Source organism: Seriola dumerili, unplaced genomic scaffold, assembly GCF_002260705.1.
Source record: "Seriola dumerili isolate Sdu_G_001 unplaced genomic scaffold, Sdu_1.0 BDQW01005691.1, whole genome shotgun sequence".
NCBI lineage: Eukaryota > Metazoa > Chordata > Actinopteri > Carangiformes > Carangidae > Seriola > Seriola dumerili.
In genome coordinates this window covers 63,608-86,959 of record NW_019179946.1, presented here as the reverse complement: position 1 = coordinate 86,959, position 23,352 = coordinate 63,608, and the positions used below count along the sequence as shown (strand labels likewise).

Genomic DNA, 23,352 nt, shown 5'->3' with positions numbered 1-23,352 from the left:
GATCAAGGTATACATTAACAAATGGAAATATTCAATGATACAAGACTGTTTGCAACTGCAATAAAGCAAATGTATTATAGACTATAGTTAAAATAAAATGTACCTCCAGGGGCCTCATTTATTGTACAACTAATTTCACTCATGGTTTAACATGCTTTATCCTAAAAGGGATTTAAAGTTACTAGAGACAATGTAGAGTAATTGTCAATAACAGTAATACCAGTCATGATGCACAGTTAACATCCAGAACACAATCCACTCAATTTATGCCTGCAAACACATTACCCTAGAGCATGCTGGGAAACTCCACCCACTAATCCCGAATAAAAACTCCAGGAACACAAAGTTACAAGTCCAGTTTACTCACGTGAACTGAAGTTTTATACCTTCTTCAGGTGAAAACAGTACATTAATCACATTACATGAGTTGAATCAACAGGATAGTGAGAAATAAGTAAACCACACTAATTTAATTCAAGTCAGCATAGGTATGACCTTTTACAGTGTAGGCAGGCCTTTTCACTGCTTGTCTTCAAATCTCTTCTTAAAACGCACCTCTTTTCCTGGCTTGTGACACAGTGTGAGATGACCGAGAGAGCAATTTCAAAGGCTTGTGTCATTCTACATTGTCAAGGTCGGAGCTCTTTATTTCACAGCCTGCGTGCAGTTAGGAAGCCATTTCTAAGATTTGTGAGCGAAGACTAGAAATCTCCATCCATCCTCCAACATGACACGAGGATCCTGCGCGGTCCTTGTGGTCGGGATCATCTGCACCCACCTGCTTCTCATTGGGTTTTCCCATAATTATGCCTCAAACTTTCCGCACTCTTATGCACAACCGCCTCATAAAGGTAAAAAAAACTTTCATCCTCATCACTTCAGTTAGCAGATGTGTGAATGTAGGGCCGTTTGAAGGACTCATTTTATGCATTTCCTCTTTAAATGAAGCGAGAACAAGTATAGTTGACAAGTAGAAATAGGATTGCGGCTCACCATTATTTTCCCTCTCCACTAAGCCCTGCAGTTGTTTCCTTACAGGTTAGTGGTCTGACAGTCCCTGAGAGGGGTCTGCCTATTGAATTAATGAGCTATCTATACTGACAAAACTATCATGCTGGAGGAGGATTTTCCACAACCAGGCAACCCAAACATCGTGTTTATTAATGGATCATAACTGAGCTATGAAGTATTAGTAAATGATTTATTAAGCCTTAATAAAGCCATTATACAGCATGTATATGTCATTCTGCATCGTTGCCTACATTCTCCAAATGAAGCGTTTGAGCTTCTCCCCTCTGGACAGAGATGTGATGAGTTGGTGATGGGTAAACATTAGTTTTAGCTAGGTGTACCTAATAAACTGATATCTGATTGTATATTCTGTTGTATGTAAGGTTATAGGTTGTATGTTTTAAAACACTCCATTACAAGTTGTAAAAATACTAAAGTTCTGCATAAATTCTTACTCTGAGAAGTAAGTAGTAGGCCTAACTGTTGCTGTCGGGTAAATGTAATGGAGTAAAAAGTACAATATTTCCCTTTGAAATGCAGCAGAGTAGAAGTATAAAGTAGCAGAAGATGGAAATACAAAATTGTACTTTAGCATACAGGAAGTAAATATGTGTATTGTTTTCCACCACTTGAGTTCTCCAAAGTGTAGAAGGAACCCACCACATACACCTCTTCAAAGTGCTTTCTTGTGCTGGTTGTGGTTGGAAGGTGAAAGTCTCTTGACACAAAGCAGCCCACAGAGGAGTTGGGTTTACGCTAACAGAGGCATCACAGCAACAGATGTAGTGTCTATCGAGAGAGAGCACATGAACTGTTGCTTGTTGACTTTCTTGTTGCCTTGACTTCAGTTGCTAGAGATTAGTGTGCGCTGCGTTTACGGGGGAAACGTGTAATTTCCAGACATTATGTAAAGCGTGACAGTCCAAATAAGAGTACCGTATGTCGCACGGTGTCTTTACATGACAGCCTGGCTGTGACTGCTGGAAAAAAATAAAAAATAAATAATTTCTGTTCCTGAGCTGATGTCTTGTGAAAAAGTTCTGCACTATCAGAGGCACAGTGATGTCACTTAACACATTTAGTTAAGTACTCAAGGTTGATTTTGAGGTACTTGTACTTTATGGTCCTTCATACTTCTATGTCACACTATGCTTCCTGTCTAGCAACCACAGGGACTTGAGCTCAGCATCATCAGTCTGGGGTCACGTGAGGTCACAAAAGACTCTGAGCCTTAAAATCACAGACGAAGCTGTGGGGAGTCCCCCTAGTTGCTTGGAACAACTTAACCTGCCAAATATCTTGAAAAGAAGGGTGGTCAGGTATGTTTACTTTAGGTACTTCAAGTATATTTTTATGCTAATACTTTTCCGCTGCTCCTCCATGTCGAGAGGAGCCAGTTGAGGTGGTTTGGGCATCTAGTGAGGATGCCTCCTGGATGCCTCCCTGGGGAGATGTTTCGGGCATGTCCCACCGGGAGGAGACCTCGAGATCGACCAAGGACACGCTGGAGGGATTATATCTCTCGGCTGGCCTTGGAACGCCTCGGGATTCTCCCGGAGGAACTGGCTGGGGAGAGGGCCGTCTGGACCTTTTCTGCTGAGGCTGCTGCCCCCGCGAGACGAGACGAGACTTTTCTACTTTCACAAAAGTAAATTTTGAATGCAAGACTTTTACTTTTAACAGAGTATCTCTGCCCTGTGATATTTTCCACCTTTACTTTGTTAAAAATTACTGCCACCCATTAACATAATATATATTATTCTGAAAGATGCCATTCTGCATAATAAGTGTTTCTACTTCTGCTACTTTAAGTATATTTTGATGCTAATATTTTTTGTACCAGTGTAAATTTTTGAATGCATGACATTTACTTGTAGTGGACTATTTCTACACTGTGATTTTGTCACCAGAAGATGAGTAACCATCCCTCTCCACCCCTGCATAAACTTTACACAAAGTAAGTAGTTGTGTCCTTGAAGTTGCTGCAAGCGGAGGCGCTTTAACATCGCCATATACTCACCCATGTCGCTCATACCTCCTCCCTCCTCCGCCCCACCCTCGCCCGCTTCTCGGAGAGTGCTCAAGCAGCCGCGACCAATCAGCGCTGTCCTCGCTCGGAGGGAGGGAGCGTCTTCACAACCGCTACAAATACTCCGTGGCACATTTCTTATTGTCTTATTACGGCGGCTTGTAGGACGCCGTCTCTGAGTGATTGCAAGGACCTCGTGGTTGTCAAAGTGAACGGCTTCATTATTAACCACGAGTAAACAGACGTACCCGGAGCTCTTTGTAACTCGGAAACTCGTCAGGGCTGAACTGAACATCTCCTACCGTTACTTAGCCGCTCGTCCGGGTAGAGTGTGCAGTTTGTAACCACCCTGAACAAACTTTATTACAACCTTTCAACAAAACAAAGCAAAGCGGCGGGGAAGTCAGGGTCGGAGCTCTTCATTTCACAGCCTACGTGCAGTTAGGAGGCCTTTTCTAGGATTTGTGTCGGAAGACTTGAAATCTCCATCCATCCTCCAACATGACACGAAGATCCTGCGCGGTCTATGTGGTCGGGATCATCTGCGCCCACCTGCTGGTGATTGGGATTGGCTTATTTGTGGCTCAAACTTTCCGCACTCTTATGCACAACCGCCTCAAAAAGGTAAACCCCCCCCCCCGCTCATCCTCATCACTTCAGTTAGCAGATGTGTATATGTAAGGCAGTTTGAATGATTCATTTCATGTATTTCCTCTTTGAATGAGCCGACAACAAGTAGCCTATAGTTGACAAGTAGAAATAGGACTGCGGTTAACCATTATTTTCACTCTCCACTAAGCCCTGCAGCTGTTTCCTCACAGGTGAGTGGTCCAACAGTCCTTGCGAGGGGTCTGCCTGTTGAATTAATGAGCTATCTATACTGACAAAAGTATCATGCTGGAGGAGGATTTTCCACAACCTGGCAACCCAAATGTTGCGCTTATTAATGGCTCATAACTGAGCTATGAAGTATTAGTAAATGAATGAATGATTTATTAAGCATTAATAAAGCCATTATTTATAAATTATAAACCTTTTGTAAAGGGTGCCTTATCAGAAAGTGCTACTGAAAAGGTTACTGCAGTGGCCTGAGACCTTGTACTGTTTGCAAACTGTAGATGATGAGGTTGAAAGTTCATTATTTTATTTATTTATTTTTTGGCTGTGCTCAGTGCAGACCATTAACGCTGACTAGATTGCCAATTCATTCTATCATACCAGAAATTTGGGACTAGGGCCACCAACTTAAGGTAATTTTCATTACAGATGAATCTGTCAAGAGGTTGATTGATGAATAATTCAGTCTGCAAAGTGTCAAACCATAGTGAAAACATGCCTGTCACTACACAATTACATTTTTATGCCTCTGCATAGTCAGAAGTATGGAAGTAAGTTGTTTTTCGGGTTGTCCGTTCATCATCACTTCCCAAACCCAAATATATTGAGTTAATAATGATATGCAAAGAATTTTTGGAATTTCTTCCGCCACATTTGCTTGAAAAATAACTGAAGCGATTAGTGGATTATCAAAATATCTGCCAATTATTTTTGCGGAGATTGTTTAAACAACAAATTGTTTCAGCTGTACTTGGTATTCTGATTTAAAATGCAGTAATGACAGGACAAGTAAAACTAAATTACAGCAGCAGACCAAATGTTATTTTGTTGTCTTGTTTTGGGGCTCTGATTAGTAGCTCATACTGTGCAATGAGCTCTTCCTTTTTCCCACAGTTTCTTAGATAACAAGTGTAGATACAGTTTGTGGTTCATTAGCGTGCACAGTGTTGAAAGACTTTATCTGAAGGGCTGTTACCAGCAGATGGTAGATCCAAAGGAATTCCTAATGGTCCAGTGATGTATGTTTCTGCCTTCAATACTTGTCATTATGACAGGAGGAGTTTCAAAGGCAAATTCCACAGCTAAGAATAAGTAAGGGCTGGGTTGGTATTGCTTGTTCTCAGTATTGGTTGGTATTTTTAACACATGTCAAAGAAAATGCTGAATCAGTACATAACAAGAAAATGTTTAAATGTCCGAACTCAGTGGGAAGTTTTGTCTACACTGCTGTGATATCAATTAGCAAAGATGCAGTTTGAATAAAGTCAAACTGGTCACACGTTTACACATGGGTGTGGCTTGTTGTACAAAGTGTCATGCAGAGATTCCCAACACCATGTAACACGGTATTACATGTAAACACAAGAACTTGTTTTTGTGAATGACACAGAATCTGATGTGACAGAGCTCCAACTAATGACCTCTCTCATTCTCAGTGAAATCGTCTAGTCTATAAAATGTCAGAAAATAGTGAAAAGTGCCCATTAGAACTTCTTTGACCCCAAGGTGACGTCTTTAAATTTCTCATTTTGTCTGATCAACAGTTCAAAATCCCAAGATATTCAGTTAACAATTATATAAAACTGGGAAAAACAGAAATTGCTCACATTTAAAGGACCACTAAATAGAATTTAGGGGGGCTCTAAAGACAGAAATGGAATATAATATTCATAATTATGTTTTCATTAGTGTAATATCATCTAAAACTAACAGTCTTTGTGATTTCGTTAGCTTAGAATGAGTCCTTCATAGGTATGTAAGGAGAGGGCCCTCTTCCATAGAGCCCACCATGTTGCACCGCCATGTTTTTACAGCAGCTCAGTTCAGTTAGTGCTCAGCATCAGTTATCGTGCTGTGGATCCTTCAGTTCATTTTTTTTTTTCATTTACAGCAACGCACTCCATACCTTTAATCAATCTAAGTATCAATCCAGAGATTTCCGGTTATATTTTAGACTGTTAAACAGTGAAGCGAAACACGTTCCCAGAAGGTTCACTTTACTTTGATAACAGTGCAGGCATAAAAGCACCATTGGCCCACACTCAGTATTATCATATGGCACACCTTCATCCTTATTTTCATATCAAACTAGTTTCTCCATAACAGGTGTCGAATGGCTTTTATCAGAGAGGCTTAGTATTGACTTAAGAGGTCAGGGGGACATATTCACAAGGTCTTCTGGCGCTGGGAGTTGGGTCCTAATTCTGAGATTGTATAATTTAAAGCAAACTTGACTTTTATAGAGGTGTCTTAGGTAAATAGCTGCACAAAGTGGAGAAAAGTAAATAGCTCCCAAAAATTCAGTAGCAGGGAGTTAATCATTGGCTACAGATAAGGTTACGCAGGGATGAGGTCTGCAGTTTATTTTGTTCAAATTACTGATCAGTGGATGAAATAATGTCACCTCACCATTTCAATACATTCAAAGCTACAAATAACATAATTTCCTCTAATTGGAGTGTCTTTGAAGGCAACAACAAAAAGACAAAGTGGACTTACCTGTTGTTGGAGTAACTGATAAAATAAAACAAATGATCACTGGCAGTTTCGCTGTGTTTAACGATCACATTTACATGTATGTTTACATGTACCTCAAGGCTAGTCAGTTACAGTAAAAAAGAAAACCGTTTACTCAAAGTCTTTAGCCTTAGGACAGTCTGGTGGGGCTCTACAGGTGTTTGGCTCTAACTGAATGGCTCTTTATGTAGTGGTTTATGAAGATACTTGTATGGACCCCTCAGAAAAGTGCAATCTGTTGCCTCTCAGGCACAAAGCAACAATGTGTAGGGGTGTTACCATGCCCCAGGACATAAAACTACTGAGGTCAAGAGACTCGGGGGAAGGTTGAGTGATGCTGTGTAAGAGGGTGACTGGCGGTTTAATTGAGAAACCATTTCAACAGGAGTCATTTCTACATATGCTCACATTTGGAAGATACTACTGGGGGCATGATCTTGGTGTCCTGAATTACAGTGTTTAAATGTGTTCTGCTGCAAAGTTTACAGTGTTTAAAAAAGATTACAGCAGGGGTTGATACAGTAATACATGCTGGCATTTTCCAAGGTAGACAAACAGTAATTTTGTTCTGCATTTACCTAAGGTGAGCAATTTATTTATGATGAACCTGGAATGAATTTCACAGACTGTTTTTTAAGCGTACGAAGACATTTCAAGTTTTGAATCAGTTGCAAACTAGACAATGCCGAATCTTTAAAACGAATGCTGCCTGGCTTGTTGAAAGATCTTACATAGTTTTATACATGCAGGAGTGAGACAGACAGGGGACAGTACCCAAGCCTTGATTTTGCAGCGCAGTTTCTGCCTCTCGACAGTGTCAAGTTCATTTTCAGTTTCATAGAAAAACACGATAAAATGTACGTGTGGGTGTGGCGCACATGCGTAGCCGCTCACATGCAGATACACATAGTTATCTGCTAGCTTGGCAGGATGATTTATTTCAGTCGTATCAAGTTACCCCACCCCCCCACCCCCTTTACCCTGGTTGCGCCAGTGTGAAAGATCTCATTCCATGGAAACCCTCCCAGCAGCAGACTCTCTTTGTGTGCTAAGCCTCTTTCACACTGCTAGGTTTATTGGGAAACTGGACTGGCAGCCACACTCAGCTTCCATGTGAGTCAAACGGGGTCAGTATGCAATGACCTGCTGATGGGCTGATGGTGAAAAATTACTTGTCTCTGAATAGGAATTTGGTAATTTTACATAGACTAGATTAGACATAGCGGCCAGCGGCCCCTTGCTGGTTGTCTTGCTGAGTTTTAGCTTTGACACAAACATTTTATTGTGAATTTTGATTAAAGTATTAAGACAAGCAAACCACCTCTAACAGGTGAAGTGCAAAATTATACATCATATGAATGATTTGGTTATATTCCTGGAGCTCAACCAGTAGTTGAAATACAAGTGTGGTTTATCTTGACAGTGCCACCAGAGGAAAAGCCGTGGTGTCGTTGGAAACATGAATATCAACACCAAATTTCATGGTATCTTTTTTTTTTTTTTTTTTTTTTTTTTTTTTTTGACTTTTTTTGGATTGAAGCAACAGGATACCTTGTCACATCACCCATTTGTATTCATGTTCTGGGGATGTAGTCACAAATGAATATGAGAAACATATCTTAATCATACCTATGAATTAATGTAATCCATCCAAGATCTCACATTGCCTTCCATTGAGTGTGTTAGTGAAAATTAGGACTCCTCCATGGTCAATGTACAACTAAACGGACCTTAATATGACTTGGATTGGTTCAGTAGCAGCAGGGCAGGACTACAGTTCAGCTGGTAGAGCTCTGTGAGGTGTTTGGCCACTATTGAGACAAACCCATTTAGAGTATGCAAAGCTTGTGCACCACGACTGGAGGCTTTAATGAATAGCTTCTTGCTGTGCCCAGTGTTATTCATATCCATGTATTTGCCTGTGTCTACATCAAAGCAGTAGCAGATTGTGTATTTGTGTATTCACCTGCTACATGTGTTTTCATATAGGGAGTGGTGTAATAGTGGTGGTGGGTAAGCGCTGTGATAAGAGGGTTCCTCTGTTCCTGTTTTCCACGCGGTATTTCATGTAGCATGCTGGGGGGTGGGGGAGTTTACCATACTGTTGGTTGTTCGAGGCATGAAAGGATGACATAGAAAGACCATGCTCTCCCTTCCTCAATCTAAGATGACAGCTTTATTGTCCTTGGTTACTCAGCTAAACTTTTGTCTCTAAACAAGAAGGGACCCCAAAGGGGGGGGGGGGGTCTGTACTCCCCTGAAGTAATGGGACTCATTGGTTTGTTCGGCTGTTTTTTTTTTTTCTGGGCTTATTTCATGCTAAAGTATTGCTTTTAACTTTAACACAAATCTGACACAATTAGGCCAAAGTGAGATTTCCTCTTGATGTGTCTTTAAAAAGAAACACTAATCCTCTTGCCCCCTTCCTGCCTCTCCCACTCTGTTTTTTTTTTGAGTTCCTCAAAAGATTCCTGCAGCGAATCAGGCAATCGTTGTCCTCCAGAGGCAGTGATATCTGCTGTGAGAACTTTCTAGCATCATGTGTAATGAAACAGGATAGTACAGATTTGTGCCTGTGCTGCACTATCGGGGCCTCATAAGGCTTGGTCCTCAGGAATGTGGCTCAGATGATTAAGGTCGCAGTCCCGCGCAACCAGTGGGCATCCAGCTCTCTGCATCACATGATCTGTCAGCGGCTCTCCCCCCAAAGTGTAGCCCATTGTCAGTGGCAACCGCTGACAATGGGGTCTCCCCTAATACCATTCATGTGTGCAGCCAGTGCGCTTGTCTTACTCCCAGACAGCAGCTCCCCTCCACGACCCCCCAAGGATGTTTTTGTTCTCTGGGTGGTTTTTACTAGGAAGAGATTGCGAAATCTTCAAACATGTGTTTGCTGTTGCTAAGCACTTTTTGCTGTAAATGCATCATCAATTAGTGTTTATTTATACTCTTTGATTTCAGTTTCATCGAAAGAAAGGCCTTTAGAGGTTGCGTTTTTGTGTCTTAATTTTCCTTTAAAAAGGTCAAAAAACATTACTTCAAAAATGTTTTTGTATTTTAAAACAGTCTGTAAAATCACCAATACCATTGTGACTCTGACCTTGTAAAATTTATATTTGGAACTTAAATTAATTAGTTGTTTTTTCTGTCTATCTGTTTATCTACCCATCCATTTATCCACCAATTCTCTGCTGCTTATCCAGTTTCAGGTTGTGTTAAATGATCAGTTGACAATATTTTTAGAAACGATTTTTGTATACTGCTGGGAATTAGCAATAAAAATGTGATAAAAATGTCCATTAATGCATGCACTTAGTTCTAGTAATAATAATTCTGGGCCTTATCGTCCCTTCTGGCTTTTCTTTGGCGTCTATCAAACATTAAAAGATGGATTAAATTGTATTCTAGATGGTATTAAAAACGTCACTTATAAGCAGCGCCCTGTACAATAGTCTATATCAAGCATGTTGTGTTTTATGTTAATACGAGTGTAAGTAATGCATTCGTTTGGATATGAGAATTTGTCTTTCACAAACATATGTGTCTGAATGAACTGTGTCTAGATTTAAACTGAGATATGCACTTTCTGTGTCAACAGGAGATTGTTTTGGTAGAGGGCAGCCGTGTGTTTGCGTCGTGGAAAACCCCTCCCCCTCCTGTCTACATGGAGTTCTTCTTCTTCAATGTGACCAATGTGCAGGAGTTCCTTGAAGGGGCCAAGCCAGTGCTCGACCAGGTTGGACCCTACACATACAGGTAGGACATCTGAAGTGCACAGGACGCCGCAAGGAAGGTTGATGTTGTGTGTGTCGGAGGCGATCTCTGTAGGTCAGCCGCCAGTACCACTGTCTCCTCTGGGGTCACTGTAGTAAAAAGCCCCGAGAGGAAATTTTAAACAACATGCAGCATAGAAGGGTTCTAACACAATGCCCTCCTACTTTAGAGGACTGTGTTGCTGTTCATATTTCTTGAGTCTATTGAGTTGCTTGTTTCTAAATTTGGGCTACATGAACCACACTGCACACCACAAAGTTAGATTTCACAGTGGTGGAGATAGGATGATATTTTTTTGTCAGGCTCATTCCTGCTTTTAAAAAGTGCCTGTTATTTGCTGAGCACAATATGAAAAAGGACACCACGCTTCTGCCTCTCTGCTTTCACTTGTTCGGTCACTCTGATTTTAATTGAATATTACAAAGTATTAAGAAAAATGAACAGTTACCGGGTTAATGTCATCAGATCAGACAGTTATGTGAGTCCTAACAAGAAGCTGTTTTGATGTAGATCATTTTCACTTCTAGTATGCTCACATGTTGCAACTGTCACTGTTTGAGTTCCCTAATTTCAAACGGCCGTTGTGTTGAAATTAATATGTTATGTTAACTTAAATTTATGTGCTGTACTTTTTGAGTTTTTAACTGGTCTGTGATGCTCATTTGTAACACGAGAACAATTCTAGACAGCGTAATGAGAAAAAAAGAAACGATAATCTTACGTCTTATTGTGTTTGCGTAGGGAGTACAGGTACAAGGACAATGTGAGCATGGTGGAAAATGACACAATGGTGTCCGCATACAACACCAAAAGCTTTGTGTTCATGAGGGAGAGGTCTGTGGGAGACCCAGCCGAGGATAACATCACCACTGTCAACATCCCTCTTTGGGTGAGTCATGAACTAAATGTCTCAAACAAGTGGGGGAAAGTGGAGTATGTGTCCTGTAACTTGTATGATTTCCTTCTGCATTTTGTTTTCTCAGTCCGACCTCAATGGCCGCCACGTCACCCTGCATTCTTTAACATCTCCTCTCCACTCTGCTCTACTTCCCATCTCTAGGCTGTAATGAGCAAGGCGAAAGGTTTCATGAAGGTCACCATGGTAAATTTCATGATCAGCGCTACTGGGAGCCAGCTCTTCACTACTCGCACTGTGGATGAATTGCTGTGGGGTTATGAAGATCCCTTGCTGTCCCGTATCTCTCAAAGCTCACCTGAAGTGGAAAAGATCTTTGGTCTCATGTACAAGGCATGTACAGCTCTACGAAATGTTTTTTCTGATAAGGAATTTTAGTGTGCTTGTAAACACGAACACATTTTAATGACTTAAATGTTTGGATCTATTTAGAAAAATGGAAGTAACGACGGGGAGTTTGTCTACCACACCGGGGTGCAGAACTACATGGATTATGGACGGGTGGAAACGTGGAAAGGCCAAAGGTAGCACTGATGCAATCTCTCTCTCTCTCTCTCTCTCTCTTCATTCATTCATTTCATTTATTTCACACCAATCAGAATAAAATACAAGTAAAAGCATACAAACATGATAATAGCAACGGGTGAAAATGGGACACCCCAATAAGCCTCAGAAGCTTGTGAATAGGGACCCAGTCACTGCATGTACAAAATACCTGAATCTTTATACTTTAACTACATTTAAAAAGACTAACTAAACATGTATATATCATCTGTCAGTCCATACATTAATTCAAAAGGTAAGATACACAATCATCAATAAATGGAAAATAAAAATAAAAGCACAGTAGAGTAACACAGTTCTGAAGACTACAGATTTTCAGGGCATACAAGTTTAAATTGATAATTTAGTGGATTTCACCCTTGATTTCTATTGAAATGAAAAACAATGAAGTTATTTTGTCATGCGCATAAATTTTTGTGTGTTAAGAATAAGTTTGTGTTTATCCACAGTGATGAAACATCACTGGGTAACCTTTGGATCAAAAGGTTTCTCAAATCTACCTTTTTTTTTTTCTAATAATAGCAAAGTACTGGTCTTCTGTGTCTGCCTGTTTGTTTGCCTGTTTGTTTGCCTGTTGGTCTGGGCTGGTAGCACAGAACCCAGGGCAGGACATCCTGATACGGGGAATGCCTTAATAATGGTTTCTAAGTGACCTTTTGGCCGCCCCAGTAATTATCCTTCCTACTCCTGGGAATCTGTTTTTTTTTCAACTTTGAGATAAATAATCAACAAAACATTTAATTGTAATTTACCATTATTAAGATGGAGTTGATAATGATTTTGACTTTAAAAGTGGGGGTTTTGAAGACATATCCAGCCAGGAAGAACCAAAGCATTGTTTTTATTCTGTTTTTGTCTTAATCATATAAAAAAAGAAAACTTCTTTGGCCGCGTCAAATGCTCATGGTTGTGATAATGTGTTGTTCTGCAGTGAGCTGACGTTCTGGTCGACTGAACAAAGCAACAGCATCAATGGATCAGATGGAAGTGCTTTCCATCCCCTGCTGGACAAGAACGAACGCATTTATATCTTCACCCCAGACCTCTGCAGGTACAGTTTAACACTATAGTGCCTTCCTGCAGCCTGCTTACCACCTGCTGTCACTTTAAGATTTGTAAATCCTCACACTTGGCTCTATAGATGGCTCGATGTTGATTGGTTAGCCGATCAGTTGGTTGGTCCACCGCTTCGGTCCAGACTGAAAATATTTCAACAACCATGGGATGCATTGTCATAAAATTTGTTGTAGATGTCCATGGCGTGCAGAGGATGATTTCTAATGACTTACAGTTGATCCTGGTCACTTTTCCTCTAGCGCCACCAGCAGGTCAAATTTTTATTTTTTCCAATACTTGACCAAAGTTAATACCTGCAAAAATGAGTTTCATGTTGTTTCATGTTAATAAGTAAATGATACCATGCTAACTAAGATGGTGAACATACTAAACATTATGCTAAACATCAGCATGTTAGCACGCTCATGTTAGCATTTAGCGCCACTGTGTTGAAGGGTCGGGTAAGGCTCGAATAGAACTTGCTCATTCGATGTGTTGTTGGGTGTTTAAAGTTATATCTGGAGTTATAGCAACAGCAAGGATATACTTCCTCCCATTTGTCCCACTGTTACCTCATGTCCCATATACTGTTTAATATTTTACCTGAGGGTGGTGTAGTAAGTCATGATGAAGTGATGTCTATTTCTGGTTCATGACCTGAACTGAACATGTTGGACTCAGCCCACCACAGAGCTTGACGGGGGCTTTCGTATCGGGTATGGTATGTTCACAGGCCTTGTATCCCATGGATTGTTAACATAACATCCAGCTCACTTGCCGCAGGTGACCTGTTTACTCACCAAAGCTTTACTGCCTATATTATGAGGGCTTTTTGAAAGACTGACATGTCAGTTTCCTGAAAACTGGAATGGAGAGGCTTACTTGAAGAGCAATGTTGGTTGTTGGAGTTTCATGGAGATGGAAAGCGAGCGAGTGAGGAAGGGGAATAAAACCTGTGGGAGTGAGAATGAAAACAGTTTTCTGGTTGTTGACAAGTATTGATTTGTGCTAAGCACATTGTCACATCCGTGGGAAGATTCTGTTCTGGACCAGCTGGAACAAACAACTTTAATTATGTTTTCCATGTAAAATGGCCCGTATGCATCCAGCCGGTTTTTCTACCAGTTACTTCTGCCAGAGGTTTTCAGCCCAAATACTCTTGAGGACATTGAGATTTATAATGTTTCCTCTGGAGGGTTTCAACATCAGAATGTCTCCTTTGAAAGCTTGCTGAATGTTAAAAAGAACAACCTCTCACACAGTGACTTACCGATGAATTGTTCCTCAGGGTTTCATTTCGCAAATGCTAAGCCTTAGCTGTTACAAAATGTGACTTTCCCGATGAAACTGTGTCCTCCCTCTTGCTCATGATGAGGGCGTCTAATGTAGAAAATAACCTTGACCTAAAAAAACAGAAGCTCCTGCAGACATCTTCCCCTTTTGTTGAGGGTGGAAAGAATCTGTTGCAGTGGCATGGTTGTACCTTTGACTCTGATTGGACGCGTGTCAAAAACCCCTCTCCCAAATGTTTACTGAACACTTTAACCTACTTATTCATTGCCTGGTGGCCCCATCATGGCTGTCTGTTATTGTGAACAAGGGGAAGGCACCCTCCCTGTTTCCTGTACTTTTTACCATAATCTGAAGAGGAAGTGTTCAATTAAATCATGTATGTTCACCTTTCACACACACAGCTTGACAAGGGGACTTTCAGTCCTTCAGTAAGAGTAGGGTTTAAACATGTGTTTAGTTTAATGACATCTGGGGCTGATCTGCAGGACAGAAAAAGTGCCAGAATTCCCATCTGTGACCCGACAGGGTGTTGACCCTTTGGTCCGGTGAGTGGCAGCTGAGCCAAAAAAAAAACCACAAGATTTTGACGAATTGTGGACAGGTGTCATTGTTCAGATGCCAACTCGCCTTTTGCCGCACGTTAATCTTTCCTGTAGGCGTGATCTTTAGTTTAAAAGAGATGATATGATTTGATTTTCTTGTGTCTTAAAACAACCAACATTTAAAAGATTCAATCCAACATGGCACCTGGACATGCAAAGACAATGAATTTAAAATGAAATCAAATAAAACAAACTATAAGTGGCGTACAACACAAACAGGGTTTTTATGTATAAAACTAAAAACATCGACTCCTGTTCTTCTGCTACATACAAAGTTAAGAACTTCAGATGTTACTCATTATTAAAATTGTACATTTTTATATCTCCCCTCTTTCCCTTTTCCCTTTAATCAAAACATTTTGCAGCTGCAGTATAAAAGAAGTATCTCACGCCACCTTTTAAGCTGTTTTCCAAATCTTATCCCCTGCACACTGCTTAGTTTATCTGAAATTAATTCATAGTGCAAGTCTCTCATGCCTTACAGTACAAGGCAGAGGCTTTTAGCCCAATTCTAGTGGAGAAACACATCAGGCTTTTTACTTGGCTTCTTTCACGAAGGTCGAGGGAAAGGTCTGTACAGTATTGTTGCACAATTGGTGGGCTGCGTAGCTAAAGGCTGCATCCTCCAGGCCAGTTGGCAGACACTATATAGGCTCCTTTGTTCTCGCTGAGAATCATCGGGATTCCCTCTACAGGACAGAACACTGCAGATACATAGAACAAGGATGAAGCTGCTCACAATAATGTAGTTCTCCTGGAAGATGTAAAAGCGCAACAAACATTTAAGTATAATCGGTTACAATTTTTCCACTCCCAGTACAAAAGAAAGGTCAACATCATTTTAAAAAACGACTCTCAACTGGATTTCAGCACAATGGTAGAGTCAGTACAAATCCTCCAGCGTCTGACGATCCACCGTGGACCAAGGGCCAACACCCGTACAGCATGTGCGGATTTACTTTTACGGTCTTATTTTTTATTCATAATTTCTATGCAGCAAACTACTGTTGTCTAATGTAATGACTTTTTCAAACAAGTGTGTGTGTGTATGTGTGTGTGCCTACCTGGAAATGGTTTGGATATTAATGGATTACAAAAAATATTGTTGCACGAATTCTATAGAGCCGTATGTGTTTTTAGAGACTGGAAAAAAGGCGTGACACTGTGAAAATTCTCCAGTCGCAGTGGAATTGTTCTTTAAATTGTTCTCCTTTGAACTTTATTCTGTTATGTGACGTTCTTGCGTGCTCCTCTCTCCAGGACGATTTACATGGAGTTTGAGAAAGATGTGGAGGTGAACGGAATCCCAGCGTATCGCTTCACACCACCACGCTCTGTCCTGGCCAGCAAAGAGGAGAACCCAGCCAACGAGGGTTTCTGCGTCACCCCACAGGAGTGCCTGGGAACTGGCCTTCTTAAAGTCAGTCCCTGTCGGAAAGGTAAATGTCAGAGTATTTTCTTGCACACACACACACACACACACACACACACACACACACACACACACACACACACACACACACTGTGCTGTCACGCGACCTCCCTCACAGCCCGCAGTTCTGCTGACACAACTTACTTATGATTTCTGCCACAACATCAACATTTTTTCCTGTGAATCCCACAGAAAGCCTCTGTACTCACACTCTGGTTTTTACCTTTTTAGGCAACACATAACTTTACTTTGAAAAGAACCTAAGATCTTTGATTTTTGTTGGCCTGGTTTTACTACTTTCTACCCAGCACACTTTTAAAAGATAATACAAAACACCGTTCTCACATCTGTCAAGTCCTCCTCTTGTTTTCTCTCCTGCTATCACCACTGGTAATACTCCCTAAATGACCCATGTGACACAGCTCTCCAGCCCTCTCCACACCTCAGGCGCCATCTGACCATGACTGGCCCAGTAGCTGAGGGGGCGATAAGCCCTGTCACCTGATTCTGGCCTTGAATATGACCTGGCATTATCTAAGTGCCTGTGTTCACTGTCCAATTGTCCCTCATGTCTCATTCTCTGTGAAAGAACAATACCAGTGTTGTAGCATATTTTGTGTTGTAGTTTTTTAATGCACTTTTAATGCCTTTGCGGCAACTATTACTTTGTATTTATTTCAGTATCAACATGCAAAGACTTGCTTCAGTTTGGTTTTCAGGACGATTTCCATAGTGTACTGAAATGAACAGAATGAAAAAAGAGTTGTAGTAAATGGGCTGAAACATTGGTGAGCTTTCATTAAAAAAAAAAAATCAAAGCACGCTGAGAAATTAGGTGGATTTCAAGAGTGTGCAGAGGGTTAAGTTTAGGATCCGGCGCTAAGGAATGAACACAAGGATTAATGGTGCTTAAAGGTATACCAATACAAATATGTGTGTGTGTTGTGTGTTTGCGCTACGTTGACCTTGTGGGTTGTAATGGGAAAAGCCTCTCAGGTGACTGCGGGTGTCCAGTGTTTTTTGTCGAGCGTCTGTTGCCAAACACAAGAGCAGGAAAACTGTCACCTCTGCCCCACTTCATCAGCACCTCTCACTGTGCCACCATCTGACTTCGTTGTCGCTGCCGAGACACACACGTGCTTCTCGTGGAGCTGAACCACTTGTTTTTTGTTTGTTTTTGTTTTTTTTTGCTAAACCACAGACCTCCAGAATTACTTACTTAGGTCGAAAACAAAATGCACAAGTAGAACCAAACCAAGAGTGTCTCCTGTTCCTTATTGTGGAATAAGGTATTGTAGGAACGCAATGTCTCCTGTAGACAATATAAGGAAGGAAACTTAGCAAAAGTAACATGATTCTATATCTGGATAAGTGACACTGTCATTAAGTAGTTCGACAAGTTCGGCTTGTGGTCCTTTTATGTACTTATTGTTTATTTTCCTTGGAGGATCAACCCTAAGTAACATTTCCTGTGTGCTAAAACGAAGGTCAGATTATATCTTGTCATCATATCTTAAGGGCTCCCTTGTGTCTCGATAAGATCCTACATCAAAAAGCACCGAACAACAGGAAATGCTGCTTTGATTAATTACCGATCCTTTGTATCAGGAATGGTGGAGATATTTATGTCGCACCACCATGGTGTTGTCACTATTATGAACAAGAAACTTTATGCTTGTTCTACAGGTTCCATTTACAGAGCAGATGTTCTCATCTGACCTTAGAGGCCCTTGCTCTACAGATTGCCATATTCATTAGGATATTCCTGAAAATATAATCATCACCAATTAATGTGTGAATTAGCCAAATTAATGAGTAATTCCTTGTTATGGAGGCATGTGGTAGCTCAAGTCCCTCTTGTCATAATTATGTTTCACGTCTCATTAAACCATAATGGGGCGACATTGTCACAGAGGACAAAGCGCACAATTTGTCACAGTTGACATTCACTTCACTTTTGTTGTGACTCATTTACTGACAGTAGAGATATATGTGCGTCTTTTATTAATTCTTTCTTCAGCTTCATGAGGCCACTTTTCCTCATTGTTTCTCCTCTGAATCCTCCTCTCCTCGCACAGGTGCCCCAGTGGTCGCCTCCTTTCCTCATTTCTACCTGGCAGATGATCAATACCCGGATGCCATTGAAGGAATGTCCCCTCAAAGAGAGCATCACCAAACGTTCCTCGACCTTAACCCGGTAAGCCGCCAGGCCGCAGTTTATCAGCCTTAAATGCACTTTTTGGTTCTGCAGCTATGATTAGTAACATTAATGCTGTGACTCATCTTTGTAGCTGTGACTCATATAGAAGCAAAGCATTTCATCGAACTGCGTGACGAAGAGGAACGGCATGCTATATTAAGATATACTGCTGCTCCACCTAGTGGCATGTCCGTACTAGTGCAGAAGTTAATCCCCTGCGTTGGCCTCATCAATACCCTCATTGTACTTTTAAGACTCTTAAGAAATAAGTACATGTACACCAATACTGCGTTAAGTACTCTTAAGGTACTTGTCCTTTACTTGAGTATTTCCATTTAATGCCACTTTGTACTGCTTCTACGTTTCAGAGGGAAATATTGATATTTTTACTCCACTACATTTATCTTTCCTACTAAAGTCTTTAAATACAAAGCATACTGTGTAATGATCCTATATATCATGCATTATCATACATTAAACTGCCTAAGAGACTTGTAATATTATACAAAGATGATAATAATAATAGTTGCTGTAGTTATTATATTTATAACGTTGCTTGTTTTTACTAAGAGTTTGAAGGGTTGAATTTTTGTTGTTCGCAATAAAGAATAATATAGAAAAAAAACATGACAAAAAAGTTTCTCTAGCTCTACCTTGACCAAATATATTTGTTGACATTATACACATTAGTAGTAATCATCTGATAATATAATATCTAATAGTATATCATTCACAGAACAAAAACTTTTGCTTTGACACTTTAAGCACATTTACCTTAAAGTACTTTTTCTTAAATACAGGACTTTTACTTGTGATCGATTATTTTTACACCCATACTTATTTATTTAAATAAAGAATCTGAATACTTCCACCACTCGTACTAGAGTTTATTTTGTTGTCTGTTCTGGTGATACAGTTCTTTATTTAACTCTACATTTTATTTTTTGCTCACAGACCACTGGAGTGATTGTACGAGCAAACAAGAGAGCACAGATTAACGTCTTGCTCAGCCGAATGTCTGGATTCCCGTGAGTCTCTGCATCCAAACACAAGCCAAGCAATGTCCATAGTCTTGATGTGTGTGTGTGTGTGTGTGTGTGTGTGTGTGTGTGTGTGTGTGTGTGTGTGTGTGTGTATAATATATGACTGCTTATCATTCTTTCCATTGTTCTCATAACAGGAAAACCAGAAATTTGAATACCGTCTTTCCTGTTATGTTCCTCAATGAGGTAAGAATCATTAAAGACACACACCTGACCCGACCCCATAACAATGTGGAGGCCAAATAATGCCCTCTAAGAGCACTTTATAATTCATTGATAAGGATTGAACGGAAAGCAGGGGAAGCTCAATTTTTCTTTTTTGTTTGTTTGCAGAGAGACCACTATATATATATATATATATATATATATTTATATATAAATACATCTTTTCTCCAAAATTGTACTGTTTTGCAAATGATTTGTCGGCCCACCTTCGGGCCCACAGATTGGGAACCACTGCACTAGAAAGATTTTTTATATATAAGATGCTGTAAATGTTCTTTCCATATGTATCTTTCAAATTGTCTTTTAATAAACAGAGTGTGGTGATTGATGATGCATCCGCGGCAAGAGTGCAGAAGCTGCTGCTTATCGTCACTCTAGTGTCCAACTTCCCGCTCATCCTTGTGGGACTGGGTGTCATCATGCTCTTGGTCTTCATCATCCTGCTGTTGCGGGCCCGCAGGCAGAAGGTACGACGCCTCTTCTCAGCTCATTTTATTCTTAACAACTTACAATTTGGCTTGCTTTGTGCTAATAGGCAATAAATGATGACAATTATTTTGCGAAATTCATCGAGTTGCTTAACCACACACTAATGCAAATGGCACTGTGCATGTGTGTTTATCACTGTGTGTCTCTGTGCAGAATGAAGTTAAACGCATTGTGTTTACCAAGCCTACCTATGCTGTAAGTGTTTATGCTTTGATCATCTATATTATTTCTCCTTAATTCAATCTTCTGTCTTACTTTATGAATTACATATGGTCTATATGCATCTTTAATCCCATATTTCAGTATGAAGCTAGATGACTTTCACTCTTTCTGAAATAATTCTGGTGCCGTACAGTAAACTTATTGTGTCAGGTTTTAACACATTAACAGAAATAAGATGATTTAAGCAAAATGAGATGAGTTTTAATACTGTTTTTTATCCTTAATCTAATACCGTTTGTTTTGTTATGTTTTGTTTTTTTCCTCAAATCCTCAACCTACCACTACAGACCTCTGCTGAAGACGACACCTCCTACTCTCCAGTCAATGACAAGGAAAAGGATGATCCCCAAAATGGAACCTATATTGGTTTGACACCTAAACCTGACCCACAAGCTTGAGAAGGAGGAAGAGGGTGGTTAGAAAGAAGCTTTGTACATCGGCAACCTTCAGAATTACAAATAGAGATTTGGAGAGAGAAAAAATTGTGAATATCCTTTATAATTGTAAATCTGTCTGTTTTTGATGTTTTACTGTTGGGGGGGGGGGGGGATTGACAGGTAGAGAATTGAAAAACTAAAACTAAAACTAAGTACATACAGCACATACTGTGCTGTATGTACTTAGTTTTACTCATGGAGGGCTCCAGGTCTTGGGCACAGTATACCCAGAAAAAAAGTTTGACATTCATTTGAAAACACTGTGTGTGTGAAGGGCTACTTCTCAACTGTTGCTGCTCACATCAATCACAACAGGCTGCAGGTCTGATGGAGAGCACAAGTTGTGGTGGTCGTAAATAAACAAAACACACCCTTCCAGCCAGAGGTGTAGAGGATGTGGCCTCACCTCATTCTCTGTTTGCCTACATTAGATTCTTCTCTTGCTTTAAACTTTAAGATTGTAGCGAGTCATTACTATATAACAGGGCATAGAGGGTGATTTGGGACCAGGGTTATGAGATCCATAAAATGTGAGTTTTCTGGATATCATACCTCACTCTCGGGGGGGCTCTGCTAAGCTATTATCAAAGCAAGATAAAAGGAGCAAAACATACAGTATTTAAATCAACTCACTATTACTTTGTCTCATTTGCATTTCATCCTAAACTAAATGTTGCAGAATGTTTTCATGGCTCATTATTACTTTCTATTGATATAATCTGTTTAGAGGGATACCTGTGCACATTATTGTTACCATACCTGAAAAACCTTCAGAGTATGGCATTCATTATATATACAGTATATATATATATGTATATATATATATATATGTATACGGTGTAAGATGTGTTGAACTTCTTACATTCCTCTCAGTGTATGATGGGAATGAATATCAGATTTTAAAAAAACGCTGTATATTTTGGATACTTTAATTTTTGTAATATAAGAAGTCCTTCTCATTTTCTTTGTAAATGTTAATATAGAAATGTTTGAATGAAGAACATCGTAAGTTAGAGCTTCACAAATGTCTTCTAGTGCCATAATGAGCAACACTTTAATCAACCATCGAAAGCCCTGGGTGTGACAGGATGTTATGGTTGAATTGGTGATAGTCATACAGTGCTGAATTTATGTGTTGACAGTATTTTTTGCCCCATCTAACTGCTTATACTAACTCACCTCACCATATCAAAATGTAATTCAGCCTATTATCATTTCAAAATATGCTTTTATGATGCTGTTGTTGAATGCCTTACTAGTGTCTAAGTTGCTGAATATGACACCAACAGTGTTTATGAGAGACTTGTCAGGGTGAACAGTCATTACAATTTAAAACTCATGATTGTTCAACATTGAGAAATGCTGTAGTTGTGCCTTTAATACAATCACTGTTACTGGATTTGATTTTTTTTTTTTTGCCTTTGTAGTTTTCACATATTTTGTGAAAAGAACGCCATGTCAAACCAACAAAATCTACTCTCAAGTGCCAATTGTTTTCTTCCAGCTACCAAACAAAAATGGGGCATGGAACCGTTTTTGTAGTTTTTTGTATAGCCGGCAGGGTCAAACTGCACTTTGAATGATAGATTGCTGTACAGAGCTACAGCTTTCTCACTCAAGGCTGGTGAAAACATTAGATTTCAGGTGCCATTTAATGCTGCAGAATTACTACATTTGAGCTGTGATGAGCCCAGCTTTTATTACTGCTCTTGTTCTTTAGTTGTAACATTTTAAGGATGAATGAGTTACTTCACACTCAGTCTTTATTACATGCACTGTAATAATCAGCACTGACTATATCAGACAATAGTGGAGAAGCAGTAACATGTTTCACATAGAGATTTTTTTTTTTTTTTGCTTCCTCGTGTGATTTTACTGTTTTTGTTTGATGTAAACTTTAATTCAGTTGTGTACAATAATAAAACTTAAAGAGAATAGAAGAGATTTTTGGAGAGTGCATAAAGTAGTGTTATAAATTCACGAGAGTGGATGAATGGTTAAATCAATCATTTTGTTGATGCAAAAAACAGTATTACATAATATTAATATAGTTCCTAAAGAGGATAAATTATTTTGTTACACTGATAAAACCAAAACACAGAAAGCACAATATGGATTGTACATGGGCTGTTTTGTGCCATACTTTGATTACAGATTGTACTTTCAGAGATTATTGTAAAACCACATTTTCTTCTAATCTTCAGCTTGTTTTGAAGTGTTGACTGTTAATACTGTTTTTACTATGTATACAAAAATAAAAGTAGTTTCAGTAAATGCATCTTTTCATCATTTAAGCCTTTTTGTCAGTGTTTGGTTCTCATTTAAGGGACTTAGATGTTAGAAACCCATACAACTGCATGCCACATGAGAGAAAACATAGAGGGAAATTTCTTGTTTCCAGCCTGTAATCTACGGCTGAAACAATATAATAAATAATGATAATAATAATAAACGATATAATAAGTAATTTCTCAAGTAATTTTAGATTTCTTAAATTTCACCAGCTTGCCTGACTGAACATGGCTGTTTGCAGGGCTTACATGTTTGGACATAGGAAAAATTATTATTCCTCAAAGCTTAGTATTTATGTATCTAGGCTTACACAAATGTGATGTGGAAACCTAAGCCTACATTGCACCTGCATTGAAAATGGTCTTTCAGTGATTTTGGAGACATCTTATAAATAGTAGATAAACTTTTGAAAT

General features: G+C 39.7%; 1 protein-coding gene across 2 annotated transcripts; it reads left to right on the top strand.

Annotated features, from left to right (window-relative positions):
- Positions 1-3,172: 3,172 nt before the first annotated feature.
- LOC111239872 (lysosome membrane protein 2-like) lies at positions 3,173-22,921 on the top strand. 2 transcript variants are annotated; one of them, XM_022769794.1, is made up of 13 exons: positions 3,173-3,664; positions 9,993-10,150; positions 10,910-11,057; positions 11,229-11,417; positions 11,517-11,608; positions 12,580-12,699; positions 15,860-16,038; positions 18,110-18,228; positions 19,186-19,259; positions 19,412-19,460; positions 19,814-19,966; positions 20,142-20,183; positions 20,498-22,921. In XM_022769794.1, the coding sequence occupies exons 1-13, from the start codon at positions 3,542-3,544 to the stop codon at positions 20,606-20,608; spliced, it is 1,557 nt and encodes a 518-aa protein (XP_022625515.1). In that variant the 5' UTR covers positions 3,173-3,541; the 3' UTR covers positions 20,609-22,921. The 2 variants fall into 2 exon arrangements, with proteins under 2 accessions (XP_022625515.1, XP_022625516.1); XM_022769795.1 differs by lacking the exon at positions 20,142-20,183.
- Positions 22,922-23,352: the final 431 nt, after the last annotated feature.